The sequence below is a fragment of the Sminthopsis crassicaudata genome, chromosome 4 (genome assembly GCF_048593235.1).
Source record: "Sminthopsis crassicaudata isolate SCR6 chromosome 4, ASM4859323v1, whole genome shotgun sequence".
Taxonomy (NCBI): domain Eukaryota; kingdom Metazoa; phylum Chordata; class Mammalia; order Dasyuromorphia; family Dasyuridae; genus Sminthopsis; species Sminthopsis crassicaudata.
The window spans coordinates 365,822,326-365,838,866 of record NC_133620.1 but is presented as its reverse complement, the minus strand read 5'-3'; the positions used below and the strand labels follow the sequence as shown (position 1 = coordinate 365,838,866).

The 16,541-nt window shown below is 37.9% G+C and overlaps 1 protein-coding gene across 11 annotated transcripts in view; it reads left to right on the top strand.

The window, feature by feature from the left end:
- TEX14 (testis expressed 14, intercellular bridge forming factor) overlaps window positions 1–16,541 on the top strand; it is a 196,480-nt gene that overhangs the window by 132,100 nt on the left and 47,839 nt on the right. For all 11 annotated transcript variants that reach the window (XM_074261938.1, XM_074261933.1, XM_074261932.1 and 8 more), the window contains exons 14-17: window positions 3,534–4,453; window positions 7,635–7,744; window positions 9,324–9,409; window positions 15,245–15,526. In XM_074261938.1, coding sequence (XP_074118039.1) covers window positions 3,534–4,453; window positions 7,635–7,744; window positions 9,324–9,409; window positions 15,245–15,526 — 1,398 coding nt within the window. The remainder of the gene's footprint in view (window positions 1–3,533; window positions 4,454–7,634; window positions 7,745–9,323; window positions 9,410–15,244; window positions 15,527–16,541) is intronic.

The following is a 16,541-nucleotide window of genomic DNA, read 5'->3' as shown; positions in this document are numbered from 1 at the left end:
AGTGAGTATTAGTGGTTACATTGTCAGTTCTATCCTGTAGGAAGATCTTTCTGGTGGCCGAATGAAGGACTGGGGCGGGAGGCTTGAAGCTGAGAGACGCACCAGCAGGCTATTGTAGTAATCCGTCAGGAGGTCTAGAGCAGAGGAAGGACTGTATCAGGGAGAAGGGGTTGAAAACCAGAGATATTGCAAAGATGAAATTTTACAGGTCTGGGCATCAGATTGGATATGTGTGAGAAAGAATAAGGAATCCAAGATAACTCCTTAGGTTTCCAGCCTGGAAGATTGGGAGGAGGATGTTACCAGGAAGCTAGGAAGTGGGAAAGGAGGAAAGATAATTAGTTTAAGATATCTAAATGCAGTAGGAGATGTTTGAGAGGCAACTAGAGGTGTGAAACTGGAGGTAAATATAGAAGCACTTAACCTTTTTTCCTTACTATCCTTTCTTCCTTTTTTATATGGAATTCTTGCAAACCTCAATTATGCAACAGATTTTTCCTAGCTGTTCTCTTCCTCCCCCCCACCCCCCTCTTGTATATTTCTTTTCCTCTTCCTTTCCATTCCTTTTAAGATCATTAAGACTCAGAATCACTTCTTGGCCATCTGTCTTTATATTGTGATGATGATAGAGTTCAAAGAAGACACATGTCATTTCTCCATTTTTGAATGTTAGCAGTTCATCCTTGGTCCCTTATTCATGTTTACTTTTTCATGTTTCTTTTAATTATTATTTATACATCTGTATTTCTCCACAGCTCTGGTTTTTACATCAAGGATGTTTGAAAGACTTCTGTTTTAGTAAAGATCCATTTTTTCCCTTATAAGAATATACTCATTTTTGATGGATAAGTTATTCTTAATTATAAGCTAATATCTTTTGGTATGGGTAAACTCTCTCCTCCTTGATGGGAGTGGCTGCTAAATATGTTATCCTGAATACCACTCTTCAGTACTTGAATTCTTTCTTTCTTACTGCATGTGGTACTTTTTCCCCTTTGGCCTAGAAACTCTGAATTTGAATTATAATGTTCTTGGGAGTTTGCATTTTAATGTTGATTTTTTTTCCAGGAGGCAACCCATAGATTGTTTTGATTTCTATTTTGTTCAGGTTCTAAACAATATGAACAATTTTAAAATTTCTTTAAATGTGATATCTATGGTTTTTTCACGGCCTAAAGTGAGCTGAATGATTCTTAAGTTTTTTGTTTTTTTTTTCTTCAATCTATTTTTGTTGTGAGATATCATATATTTTCTAAATTTTTTCAGCCTTTTAATTTTCTTTTAATTTTTTTTTGTCTTATGGAGCCGTTTGCTTCTGTTTGAGCCAATTTAATTTTCTGGGAGTTGCTAAGATTTTGAGTCAAGTGGGTAATTTCCTTTTTAATTCTTCCATAACACTCATTTTCTTTCCCCCTTTTTCCTCTAACATTCCCATTTCATTTATAAAAATATTTAAAAGTTTTTTGAAAGTTTTTCTTGTTTGGAGTCACTCTCTTTTCTGTCACCATAGTGGCTTTTTTATGGTGGGTTCTTTTTCTTGGTTTGCTTACTTTTCCAAACTACATCTTGACTTTGAACCTTTTGTTATGACTAGGTTTCTGTAGGGAATGTCGGGGCTCCTCTACTGTTGCTGCTTTCTTGGGGTATCTTGCATGTTATTCTAGAATCTCAAGGACAATTCAGATTAGGAACCTGCTTGCAAAATGATTGGATCCAGGGCAAAGTCTCATTGCTCACTTTATGATCTGAGCTCTATACATTCCTACTTGGGCTTATTTCTGAGCTAATAGGCTTGTGGGTCTGTCCCACATGGTTTGGGGAGAATACTATTGGCCTTGACCTCTATTAGCCTTCTGGAAAGTTCTGTCTGTTCAGAGTGACAGAATTGTAGGCTTTGGTTGGATCTGGACTTCTCTTGTTATTCCGCTGCAGGTTTCAGATTGAGCTAGTGGCTATAACTGAGATCTGCTACATTCCTGGAAGATGAGCCACCCTTGTGGCTCCTTGTTTCTGGACTCTTAGGAATTCACCAACTCTGTATACCTTGGAATACCCTTCCTCACTTCATCCTGAGTAGTGAGGGATAAAGCCAACACTTGGCCCCTATTTCTGCTCATGCTGTCTCCCCTTTAGGCCTCTCTGTTCTAGATCTGGGACTAAGGTAGTCTTGCTCTGGCATGGACTGTCCCCTGTGCCTGCAGTCCTCTCTATATGAACTGGAAAAAAGGCTGACTGGATTTTCTCATCCATACTCCATCTGCTGCATTTTCTACATGGTTGAAGGAGCCTTTTGGGGGGAGGTGAGAAAGATGAGCTGTACTTCTTTCTGCTTTCTCTGTTCCCCCAAAGCTGGAGGTGGGGAACTTTTTTTTGTCACATTGGTGCAAGGGCAGCATTTCCACAAAGTAAATAGTTCTTGCCTTCAGGGAGCCTGCAGCACAGTTAAGGAGAGGTCATGTTAGCATATGAGAGAGATTAAAGTTCCATGTATCTGGGAACATACAGATGGAGAACTTAATCCAATACCAGGAGCACATATATGCCAAGGAAAGGCAGAGTTAAAAGAATGAACCAAGGGTATGTGAAATGTTGCTTAAGGAATGCTTCCCCAGGATTTTTTTTTAAATTATTATAGCTTTTTATTTACAAGATATATGCATGGGTAATTTTTCAGCATTGACCCTTGCAAAACCTTCTGTTCCAACTTTTCCTCTCCTTCCCCCCACCCCCTCCCCTAGATGGCAGGTAGACCCATACATGTTAAATATGTTAAAGTATATGCCAAATACAATATATGTATATATATTTATGCAGTTATCTTGCTGCACAAGAAAAATTGGATTTAGAAATAAGGTAAAAATAACCTGAGAAGGAAAACAAAAATGCAAGCGGACAAAAACAGGAGTGGAAATGCTATGTTGTGGGGTGACCAGATTTTGAAGAGATTGAGTAGTAAGAAGTTGGAGCCATTTCAATAATACTCAGCCACCTAGTGAACTAATTACCTAGTGATTACTAATTACTAATTAGTGAACTAATCACCTAGTGAATTACTTATCTGCTTTGTGCCTAGCTTTATACTAGGCTCTAGAGGCACAAACAAGACTAAAGTAGCCCTGTTCTTCTGGGAGGTTGAACAAAATACATACAAAGTAAAAGAAATTGTAGCTGTTAACCGTCTCTATTGTACTGTAAAGGAAACTGAGGCTTCCTTATTGTCCATAGTCAACATAGAGACAGGATTTGAATGAAGGGATCTTCTCATTCCAAATGAGTATACCTCATACTATATCAGTTCCCTATGGAATGGCAGCCCTTGCTTGAAAAATCTCTCCAACTCTTGTCCATATTGTGGTGTGTATTTTCTGTATTTTTGGGGCAGAATTTCACATCTAGAAGTAGAGTAAATAATAAAAGGCAGCTGATCCCATTTCAGTAAGCAGAAAAAAATCTGCTTGGCTGCTCCTTGGGATTCAGTGTGGGGGCCCAGTGCTAGTCTTTGGGAACATCAAGGTATTGATTCTTTCCCACAGGCTGTCAGCCCGATTCACCACAATCTCCCTCAGCTTTACCTGAAAAAACAGCACTGGAATGTGAGGTTTTGAATCACAGCATGGCAGCTAAAGAAACTGAGAGTCGAGATACTCTATCTGAATTGGCCAGGGCTTGTAGCCCAAGTCGTGGAGAAGAGAGCCTCTGCAGTTTTGAAATAAATGAAATCTACTCCTGTTACTTGGATATGTGTGATGATGATTTGGGAGGAATCACTACATCAGAGATGTCTGTAGGAAATGGAAAAAACCTAGGAGAGGAGACTAAGTCCATAACTGGAGAATCGCCTGAAATAAACAAGGCTGCCCGCTCGGATTATGGAGAGGATGACACGCTTTCTGAAGCGGGCACAGAGTCTTCCTTTGAGCACTGGGAACCTCTCAATGAGAATTTCACTTCATACGTACAGGAGATGCCCAGGGAAGCCAAGCCAGACTTGGGCAGCAAGTCCAGAACGGAGCAGTATATCAGTAAATGTGTTCTCAACCTGAAAATCTCCCAGACTTTAATGCAGCAGGCAGCTGAATCCCTGCGCAATGCAGAACAGAAGATAGGCACACTGGAGGTCATGAGGAGGCGGCAGGAGCAGCAGATGTCCTCCTCGTGGGCCGCCCTCAGCTTCTGTGTTCGGGGTCATGACCCATTAGCACTGTGGGCTGCTGCTGGGCCCCCTGCCAAGTGCTACATCCCTCCTTCGGTACAGGTGCTGGCCCAGCAGCCCGGTTGTATGGACCATTTTCAGAACTTGCTGAAGACAGCTCGGGCAATGAGAGAATTCCAAGGCATGGGTCTCGAAGGCAGTGTTAGCCAGAAGCACAAGAAAAAAGGGGGTCACAACTGGAAGCCTTTTGAGTCTGTCCCTGAAGAGAGTATTGGAGACCAGGCTGAAAAGAACCCCCAGGTAAAGTTGGAAAAGAGGGAACAAGGGATGCCCTGGTCTAAACACTGCTCTAGGCCCACGAGCCAGAGGGAGGGATGACCTTGGAACTCTAGGGGGGAGGATGACCTCATTAATCTCTAGCTTTTACTGAAATTTACTGTGTGCCAGACACTGGACTGAAGGCTTTATAAATGTGATCTGTGTGAACATCACAACAATCTTACAAGGTAGGTGCTCTTATTATGCCTGTTGTATAGTTGAGGAAACTGAGGCAAATTGACTGACCCAGCATCACACAGTGAGTCAGGATCAAAGGCCAGATGAACTTGTGTCTTCCTGCCCAGCTCTGGTCACTACAAAGAGAGGTGCTTTGTTAGTAAAGTCCTCTTTTAAGAGTCCAAAACTTCCTGCCTTTCCATAAGAATCTGAGCAGACATTGATGCTCCTGGAAGAGGATGGAGTCCATGTTCCCAACCCCAGATCCATGCAGCCCCAGCTGCCTCATGGCCAGAGTTGCAAGCAGCCCAGGCTTCTAGCGCAGATCACCATTCCTGTTTTCCTTTCATCCCTTCAATTCCACTGTGCAAGCACGCTTCAAAGCTGTATCTCTGCAGCTCGGTGCTCTTTTGTGTCTAAGAATCTGCAGTCCTTTCCTCCTTCCATTCTGCCACTGCTCTCTTAAAACTTTTTAGATCACCATGCAAAATGTGGGATGGGGTCAGACATTAAATGCCTACTATGTGTCAGGCAGTATTACAAATATTCACTCATTTGAGCCTCAGCAACCCTTCAAAATAGGTGCTATTAACCCCCATTTTTTTGGAAAAAAACTGAGGCAGACTATCCCAGATAGTAAATGTCTGAGATCATACACAGGTTTTCCTGACTCCCAAGCATTCTATCCACTACATCCAGCTGCCTCTCCAATTAATATATGAGCCTCTTGAGGTCAAGGACTGATCACTTTTCTATTTGTGTCCCCAGTATTTGTGTCAATTCCAGTGAGTCTTTTTGTCCACTGTCTGAAATGTACAACTCCCAGGGTAATCCTCTTTCCTCTATAAGCATTTCTTTTTTTTTTTTAAATTATTTTAATTTTCAAAATTTTTGTGTGTGATGTGATAAAATTTATTTTTTAATATATTTTTTATTTTATAATTATAACTTTTTTTTTTGATAGTACATATGCATGAGTAATTTTTTACAACATTATCTCTTGCACTCACTAATGTTCTGATTTTTCCTTTCCTTCCCTCCACCTCTTCCCCTAAATGGCAGGCAACCTTACACATGTTAGATATGTTATAGTATATCCTAGATACAATATATGTATGCCCCTATAAGCATTTCAAACTTAATTTACTCTCTTTGGGTCCTCTTTGAATTCTTTTACATCATGGACTCTTCATATAGACCATAACATTCAGAATTCAGAGGCAGAATTCTCCAGCGTTCCATTCAAGAAAGAAATACATAGGACTTAGGATATGGGCTCTGCTGCTTGGTCACTCATTCAAAAGCCTTCATGATTTTTTTGTTTTGGAGATAAATGAGGTTGTAGCACATGAAACATGATTTATTTCAGGTAGGTATGATCTCTCTCTCTCTTTTTTTTTTTTTCCCCTGAGGATGGGGTTAAGTAACTTGCCCAGGGTCACACAGCTAGGAAGAGTTAAGTGTCTGAGACCAGATTTGAATTCGGGTCCTCCTGAGTTCAAGGTTGGTACTCTATCCACTGCTCCACCTAGCTGCTCTGGTATGATCTCTTAACCAGTTTATATGATAATTTTTTAAATGGAGGTGATACGCATAACTTTTTTTTTTTTTTTTTTTTTGACTGAGGCATTTGGAGTTGTGACTTGCCCAAGGTCGCATAGCTAGTAAGTATTAAGTGTCTGAGGCTGGATTTGCTCAAGTTCTTCTGACTTCAGGGCAGGCACTGTATCCACTGCATCATCTAGCTACCTCTAATATTCATAGCTCTTATTCCACAATGACCAAGTCACCAAAACATGTGAGCAGTTTAAATAGAAGGAAAAATAAAATACTGATTTTTTTTTTTAAAAGTACTCATTATCATATTGACATGACCATTATGGGAATTCATTTTGTTTGACCATGCTTGTTACAAGGGTTGTTTTTTTTTTTTTTTTTTTTTTTTTTCAATCTTTTTCTGGTGGCAGGAAGTGAGGGAAAAAATTAATGCTAGATAATTGAAAAAAAATTGACTCAAAAAAAAAAAGCCTTCAACCTTACTTATAAAGGGATACAAAATAAAATACTTTTGAAATACCATTCTTCATCCATCAAAATGGAAAAAATTATAAGCTACAGAATTTAATATTGTAGAATTTTAGAGAAACTACTATAGTTATTTATTGCTAGAGGCATGGTAAACTTTGAAAAATTTTTTTGGAAAACATTATGGCAGTTTTCATAAAGGCTCCAAAAATAATCAATTAGGAATTTATCTTGGTAACATTATCAAAAGCAAAACATTTTCTCTTTAGAGATCTTCATAGCAGCATCATGTATAATTACACAAATTTGGAAGCATTTTTAATGTTCCACAGAAGGGGGAAAGATAAAGCAAATTGTGGTGTATTAGCCTAATGAAATACTATAAAGCAATTAAAATGGACAATTATAAGGACTGCAAAGAAATTTGAGAAGACATTTATGAAATAATTCAAAGTGAAAAAAGAAGCTGCACAAAATGGAATGAGAACAAATCATACAAAGAATTCTGCCAAAGAGAACTAAAAAATGCTAGAATATACTTTGAAATTAATTTATTAAAGTATAAATAGCTATAAAAGCAAGTGTAGGTACTGGTGTTGATGTTAATGTTTGTGACAAAATATTTAATTTTAAAAAACTGAAATCAGTATGCATACTGGCATGTATTTGTCATCCCACCTGCCAGAGAGACTGAGGCTGAGAACTCTTAGAAGCTCAGTTCTTTGTTGAAGTGGGTGGTGCCTATCTAAGTTTGAACTCATCTTGGCACTGCTCTGGTGGCCCACAGAGCCACTAGAATGGGAGCCAGTCCAGTGGGAGATGGAGCAGGTTATATTCTTGTGCTGATCCTAGTGAGCTGTGCACTTAGAGCAGCCTCTGCACTTAAAAAAACCCTGATGTATTAGTCTTAAGAAGCCTGGTGTGCCTATGAATGTAGAATTGTGTTACTTTTTCTCCTCAGCCATTATCCTTTTGTGGAACCAACAGACTGTGCACAAATGTTAAGTTACAGTACCCACAAGGTGATGATGAGAATTTGGAAATTACTACCAGAAATCAAGAGACAGTCAGGTAGGTTATTTATGGGACAGTAAACTTATTCCATGATTTTTAAAGGCCCAAAGGTAGATGGCTTAGGACTGATGGGAGAGAAAATCATTTCCCAATAGTTTTAAAGTGTTTGCTTACTTAGCATAGCCACAGTTATCCATTGATTAAAAACTTCTAGGAAATATTAGAGATTGTTGAAAAGCAAAATATCTGTTCTCACAAAAATGATTTAACTGGGCTAAATTCCTCTCCTTTTATCCCCTTCGTGAAAAGGAAAACCAGCTCTTCAGTGAGTCTAATTTCAGAAACCATCAGAAAGCCAAAGTTGAGGGTTTCAAAGCCATCACTGTTACCTTGTGGTCTAATTATTAGCCAAAGAAATTAAATGGGCTTAAAATGAATTCATAGGAGAAAAAACAGCAATTGAAGTCATGCTCTTAGAGAATTCTTTAAAATTAAAAACATTTAATATTTCCATATTACTAAGTTTTAGCCATGTCTGACTATGATCCCATTTGGGGTTTTCTTGGCAGAAATACTGAAGTATTTTGCCATTTTTTTTTCTCCAGTTGATTTTACAGAGGATGAAACTGAGGCAAAGAGGGTTAAGTTTACTTATATAAGGCCACATAGCAACCAAGTGCCTGAAGTTAGATCTGAACTCAAGCTGAGTCCAAACCCTTGCTCCTCTACCACCTAGTTGCCCCCATACTATTTCTTATTGGGTTTTAAATAAGAAAGACCTCTTGAAAACTGGGGAAAGTGATTGTTTTTTGAGATAAGATAATCATACTAATTTCAATTTTTCTTACTTAAAAATCCAGAAGTAATAGCAGTGATGAAAATAACAGTTTTTGATTTCAAATAAAAAAGTTTAAGTAGTATGAATTGAATGTGAATGAAAGACTCAGGAATTTTAGTTTTGTGTATTTCTTCTGGCTTAGGAAAATGATTGTTAAATTGAATTGTTAATATGAAAAACAACTGAAGTCTGAAAGAGCACAATGTTCAGAAAACTGGCACTTAGCTTGATATGGTACATTTCAGTAATGTGTCAAGAGATTACATATCTAATTAATAATAGAATTATCATTATCACTCTAGGCTTGTGGATTTTGTACCCTTTTCAGTATACCTTTTTTTTTTTTGGCTGAGGGTTAAGTGACTTGCCCAGGGTCACACAGCTAGAGAGTGTTAAGTGTCTGAGGCTAGATTTGAATTCAGGTTGTCCTGACTTCAGGGCTGGTGCGCTATCCACTGTGCCACTTAGCTGCCCCTCAGTATACTATTTTTAACTGTCCAGGTCACCTGAGTCCATCATAGCAAGAGCTCTGGAAGTAACTTTGTTTGTACTAAACGTTATCTGGTTTCTTGAATATAAAAATTCAGCCCATGGTCCAAAGTGTTCCCTCACACACACCTTTAAATAAATATATATGTATATTCATTATTATAATTGGTGACCAACCATACATAGGTTCTGGGGTGAGAGTTTCTTAAGTTGCTCCAACAGTTTTTATGTTTGGCAAATTACAAAACACATTTCCATATGTGTTTTTATTTTAAAAAATTATATCACAATAACTCTAAACCTCTTTAGGATGAATGTGGACTCAATATCCTCTGAATTCTATAACTCAAAGACCAGAAGTGATGACAGTAGAGAGGCACGATTAAAATGGACAAGTAAGTATAATGGCATAGTTTTGGTTTATATAGAATTTAATTCAATCTATTTTTCCCATACCTCCTTTGCTTATATAATTCCATGGCATATGTTAAAATAGTTATGACCAAAGCAGTGTCCTTTACTCTGAATGACCAAAAGCTATTTCCTTGTAGCAGATCTAACTTTAAAAAGATCATCTTTTTGATTGACAGTGAAATGGAGGGGATTCCATTTCTATATTTTATTATTAAAATAAAACAATTCATAGGACAAATATGACTACATATAGTATACAACATACATTTTTATTATTCTCCCTGTGTTACATGTGTATATGTGTGTGTTCAACTCTCTATCCTTATGTCTGATGTCATGATAATACTTCCTAGTCTTAAAATTAGGAAAAACTTGGGTTCATATATACTCTCTGAATCTAAATCATAGGCAAGTTGTCATCTGCATTGGTATGGGGCATTCTATGCCAGGCATTCTTCATACTGGCCACAGATTTCTTTTTTAATTTTGCATATGTTCAAAAAAGATAATACACATTGTGCTCTTTTATATACTCATAATTCTTTTATATCAGTGTAAAGAAGTGTTGTCTTTTGAACTAAAGTAGGATTTAATGCCTGTTTTTGCATTCTAGAACTTAAAAGTAAGCATATTTAGAAAAGATATCCATGGATATGTGTAGCGTGCACTCCTTGCAGTTACTATTACCAGTCTGCCCTACGCCCAACAGAGTACCTTTGACCACTGTCCTTTGCAGTGTCAACTCCACCCGGCTCGCCTCCTCTGAGGCCTTCAAAGGTCTCTGGCCACAATCTCTTGAATCTATAGCTTAATAACCGGTAGCGTACTCAAGAACAACCACATGTAATCTTAAAAGCCTTTATTATATCTACTCACATAATGCCCTGACTGATGCCCTGACTTGTTGGTTCCCAAGTGAACACCTGGTCAGAAGACCCATGTGTTCACTACCAAAATCCTTACCTCTTTTGGCTACCCATCTTGGCTTGGCCACCCAGGCTCAGGGAGCCAGGGTAAAGAGCGCCAGGTTAAAGAGCAGGACTGCTGTCTGTAGTGGGCTTATATAGGGCCTGTGAGGTCACACACACAGCCAATCAGCGAGAGAGTCACCCATTACGAAGCTATCTCAATGTGGACAAGATCCCACCTACAAGGCAGTCCTAGTATCCACAGAAATTACTTCTGGGCCTCAATCTCCCGATGCGCTGTGGCGCCGCCCATTTAAAGGGCTCTTACAATTCCCTTCTCTTGTTTTGCGGGAACCGCATCCTTACAGACATGTATTTGTAGGTATAGTCTGTATGTTAATGTTTTTCTCACTTGAAAGCCCTTGTTCTCTTATCTTATGACCATTTAATGATTCGCATTGTTTCTTCCTCCTGAATCCTTCATCCTTATCATCTTCCTATGTATATGGCAGAGAAATTACTATTTATATTCCCAGGGACTAATACAGTTCTAGCTTGTCCTCCTTGTAGCGAGGCAAGTCTTTGTTGCATTCCTCTCACAAACATTCCCAAAACTCTTCTCTCCTCAGTTTTCAAAGAGCACTAGGTGTGGAGTCAGAAAATTTGAGTTCCACTGTGACCTCTGATGCATATACCTATGTAACTTTGTTCCAATCATTTAACTTTTTTGAATCTCAGTTTCTTCATCTATTAGAAAGAAAAAAGGTGTGGGAGAATTCAACTAAACAGTCTCTGAGGTCTCTTCCAGTTTAAAATCTATATCTCTTTCCTTCTCCTGCACTTTTCTTTCCCAATAGTTTCTCACATCATTCTTTACTGAGAAAATAGAAGCCATTTTTTGTGAGTTCTATCTTTTCTTCCCCTCTGTGTCTGAAAACTCTTTGACATCTTCTCTCAATAACTCCTCCTTTACTCCAGTTTTTGATGAAGATGTTGCCTTTCTACTCATCAAGGCCAGCCTTCTTTCCTTGTAGTCATGATTCAAATGAGATAATTGTACTTCAGTTTGTATTTAAATTCATCAGTTCTCTGGAGATCGATATCATGTTTTCATCTTTTGTCCTTGTAATTGTTTTGGATCATTGTATTGATCAGAATAGTCAAGTCTTTTACAGTTGATCATTATTATAACTTGGCTGTTACTATGCAGAATGATTTCCCAGTTCTTCTTGCTTCATTTTAAATCATTTCATATAGGTCTTGCTATGTTGTTTTGAAACCACCCCCATGTCTTTTCTTAGCATAATAGTATTCCGTTACAATTATATTCCATGATTTATTTGGTCATTGGAGTTAATGAAGAACAAAAATAGCTGCTATAAATATTTTTGTACATATAGGTCCTTTTCCTTTTACCTCTTTAGAATGTAGACTTAGTTGTGGAATTGCAGGTTCAAAAGTACAGGTACAGTTTTATAGTCCTTTGTGCATAATTCTAAATTGTTCTCCAGAGTAGTTGGATCAGGTCACAACTCCCTTAACAATTCATTAGTGTACCTATTTTCTCCCATTCCATCTAGCATTTGCTATTTCTGATTAGTGTGAGGTAGTACTTCAGAGTTGTTTTAATTTGCATTTTTTATCAGTAGTAGTTTAAAGTATTTTTTCATGTGATTTCTTTTTTTTTGAAAACTGCCTGTTCATATCCTTTGGCAACTTATTAATTGGGGAATGGCATTTATTGTTACAAATTTGACTCACTTCTCCATATTGTTACAAATTTGACTCACTTATCCACTCATAAATGAAGTTTTAAAAAATTGTTTTAAATAATAGCTTTTTATTTTCAAAATACGTGCAAGGATGGTTTTCAACAGCCATTTCTAGCCATATGAAAAGGTGCTCTAAATCACTATTGATCAGAGAAATGCAAATTAAGACAACTCTAAGAGTTACACTGCACACCTTTCAAGATTGGCTAAGATGACAGGAGAAGATGATGACAAATGTTGGAGAGGATGTGGAAAATCTGGGACGCTAATACATTGTTAGAGGAGTTATGAACTGATTCAACCATTCTGGAAAGCAATTTAGAACTATGCTCAAAGGGCAACAAATCTTTGTGCACACATCTTTGATCCAGCAGTGTTTCTACTGGGCTTATATCCCAAATAAATCTTAAAGGAGGGAAAGAGACCCACATGTGCAAAAATGTTTGTGGCAGCCTTCTTTGTAGTGGCAAGAAACTGGAAACTGAGTGGATGCCCATCAGTTGGAGAATGGCTGAACAAGTTATGGTATATTAATATTATAGAATATTATTGTTCTATAAGAAACTATCAGTAGGATGAGGCCTGGAAAGGCTTACATGAACTGATGCTGAATGAAAGTGAATAGAACCAAGAGATCATTATATATGGCAAACACAAGACTATACAAAGATTAATTCTGATGTATGTACCTCTCTTCAACATTAAGATGATTGAGGCCAGTTTTAGTGATCTTGTGATGAAGAGAGCCATATACACCCAGAGAGGACTGTGGGAACTGAGTATGGATCACAACATAACATTTCTACTTTTAGTTGTTGTTTACTTGCATTTTGTTTTCTTTTTCATTTTTTTCTTTTTTGATCTGATTTTTCTTTTGCAGCAAGATAATTGTATAAATATGTATACATATATTGGATTTAACATTTTACAGCTGCAGCCACTGTTGCCACTGCCATGTATAGTGTTCTCTTCTCTAAAATGTATTGTTCTCTGTGAGCAGGTTTCTTTTTTTTTTTTTTTTTTTTTGTATTCATTTTTCCAAATTACCCCCCCTCCCTCCCCCCGATGACAGGCAATCCCATACATTTTACATGTGTTACAATATAGTCTAGGTACAATGCATGTGTGTGAATACCATTTTCTTGTTGCACAATAAACATTAGAATCAGAAGGTATATGCAACCTGGGCAGACAGATATTAGTGCTAACAATTTACATTCACTTCCCAGTGTTTCTTCTCTGGGTGTAGCTACCTCTGTCCATCATTGATCAACTGGAAGTGAGTTGGATCTTCTTTATGTTGAAGATTTCCACTTCCATCAGAATACATCCTCATACAGTATTGTTGTTGAAGTGTACAGTGATCTTCTGGTTCTGCTCATTTCACTCAGCATCAGTTGATTTAAGTCTCTCCAGGCCTCTCTGTATTCCTCCTGCTGGTCATTTCTTACAGAGCAATAATATTCCATAACCTTCATATACCACAATTTACCCAACCATTCTCCAACTGATGGACATCCACTCATCTTCCAGTTTCTAGCCACAACAAAAAGAGCTGCCACAAACATTTTGGCACATATATGACTCTTTCCGCTCTTTAGTATTTCTTTGGGATATAATCCCAGTAGTAGCGCTTGTGAGCAGGTTTCTTGGGGAGCTTCTGGAGGCAGCCTTTGTTTCAGTTCAGTTCAATAATCCCAAATGCAGCCAGAGTTAAAGTCCAGATTTTATGTTGCCCTTCAAAGTCTTGTCTCTTTTCCTGGGGCCCTGTTAGCTTTCTTAGAGGCCTATCTCTCTCCTTCGTTCCGAGAACTCTTGCCACTAGTCCTTTGTCTCTGCCAGCTTCAGCCTCTCATCTTCCCAATGTCTCTAGCCAGCACAAAGGTGGAAGTTGGAATGAATCTTGACTCCTTCTGCCAGAGAGTGGGCTTGTGACTCTGGCCCTGAGAACTTCTTGCTTATATTTCTGCCCAACTTGTGAATCTTCTCAACTTGTGATTGTGAATCTCCTACTTATATATTCTCTCTAAAGGTGTGAAGTCTAATAAGTACTAAGTACATTAACTACTTAGCACCTTGTTTCAAGTTCTGGCCCGTAACAGCCATAGGCTCAGGACACCTGTCCATTCTAATGTCACAGACTTTTCCTATTGGTTCTGTCCTTCCAAAATTTTATTGGAAGCATTATTTTAAAGTTGTTTGGAGGAACATGTTGGAAGAGTTCAGCTGGGTAGCTGCCCCTAATATGCCATCTTGGCTCCTGTCCCTTTTTCTATAAAATGAGGAGTTTGGGCAACATGTTCTCTGAAAGGTCTCTTTCAGTTTAAAAAAAAACATGATACTATATCAGGGATATTGCTGCTCTACTCTTTTTTTATGTTGAAATATGTGTTAAATCCAATATATATATACATATTTATACAGTTATCTAGAGAAAGAAAAATCAGATCAAGAAGGAAGGAAAAGAAAAACTGAGGAAAAAAAAACAAAATGCAAACAAATAACTATAGAGAGAGAATGCTATGTTGTGTTCCACACATTGTTCTCATGATTCTCTCTCTGAGTGTAGATGGCTCTCTTCATCACTGAACATGTGGAACTGTTTGAATCATCTCAATGTTAAAGAGAGCCACGTCTGTTAGAACTGATTGTCATATAGTCTTATTGCTGAGTATAATTGCTGGCTGCATTTGGGATTATTGAACTGAACTGAAACTCCTGGTTCCGCTCATTTCATTCAGCATCAGTTCATGTAAGTCTCTCCAGGCCTCTCTGAAATCATCCTGCTGGTCATTTCTTGCAGAACAATATTTCATAACATTCATATTCCATAACTTATTCAGCATTCTCTGATTGACGGGCATCCACTCAGTTTCCAGTTTATTGCTACTGCAAAGAGGGCTGCCACAAACATTTTTGGATATGTGGGTCCCTTTCTTTCCTTTAAGATCTTTTTGGGATATAAGCCCAGTAGAAACACTGCTGGATCAAAGGATATGCACAGTTTGTTAACTTTTTGTGCTGCTCTATTCTTGAATTGCGGTAGTAGCAATGACATTCTTCAGATAGCAAAAATTATACATTTTAGATGTTCATAATGAAAAGATGTATTATACTTTATTATTTTATGTTCTAGCTGAAGTGAAAGAAATGGCCGAAAAAGCAGCTAGTGGACAGCTTGGGAGTCTTCTTTGGTATCCTCAGAGCAGTCTCATCTCAGACAGTGAGACAGAAAATGATTTTGAATCTGTGCAGCAACCTTCTACTAGAGAGCCATTGCACCCTGACTGCCCCGGGGCTGATCCTCCTAGAGAACATGATGATCTCAGTGGGAAGGATCAGGATGAGAAAACCATCCTTAATGACCAAGATAGTGAGGACAGTGAGGGGAAAGACACCGGGTTCCAGAATGTAACAGGTAAGTCTGATTGCAGGTTCTGCCCATGTTCACACCTGATGAATGCTCTACAGTCAATATTCAGCCCTAGGAATGTCTCAGGCTTTTTTCTGTGTGGTTGAAATAATCAGATTCCTTCCTCTGGGGCCTGCCCCAAAGTAAGTAGTAGAGAAAGGGGAGAAACAGAGAGAGATTGTATCTTTTATTTTATCAGATAGAAACTTTTGTCCTAAATGAGTCAACTTTAATAGTTTCCACCTTGTGCAAATAAAAGATTGGAGACATTTGACTCAATGGCATCTCTTATGAAGAGTACTTGTGAATTTGAATCAGTCATAAGCACACATGAAAAAAATTTAATCTGTGTGACTGCCACATAAAAGGCTGATGCAGGTTTAAGCTACATGAATAGAAGTCTAATATTACCATAAAAGAAATAGTAGTCTCACTATATTTTATACTAGCCAGGCTGTACCTAGAGTATAGTTCTTTGTGGCACATTTGAAAAAAGGCAATTTGACAAATTGAATTGAGTCAATAAAATATCTTATGTGTAGGGAATAAATGATGTTCTTATACTAGTAACTTTTACGTTATACAAAAGGCAGGAGGAATAGCAAACAAAGTTGTGACAGAATCAGAATGCAAAAGGGTCTTGATAGGCCAGAATGATGAGATAAATATAAAAATAAGATGTAATTTATCAAGGATAAATATGGCTTACACTTCAGTTAAAAAACCAACTTAATAAATATATAGTCTGGCTAGAAGTAGTGAACTACAGGCTTATTTGGGGTTATCAGTATGACAGGACCTTTCCCAAAAAAAACTGATCTCAAGACTTCCTTAAGAAAGGGGTAGTACATTGGAACAGAGAATCACAAGTTCCCATTGTATTGTACACCAGTTAGAATATACCAGCAATGTGGTGTTCAATTCTAGATGGCACATTTTATTTTATTTTATTTTATTTTTTTGAGGCTGGAATTAAGTGACTTGCCCAGAAGGTGGCATATTTTAGAAACAACATCAATAA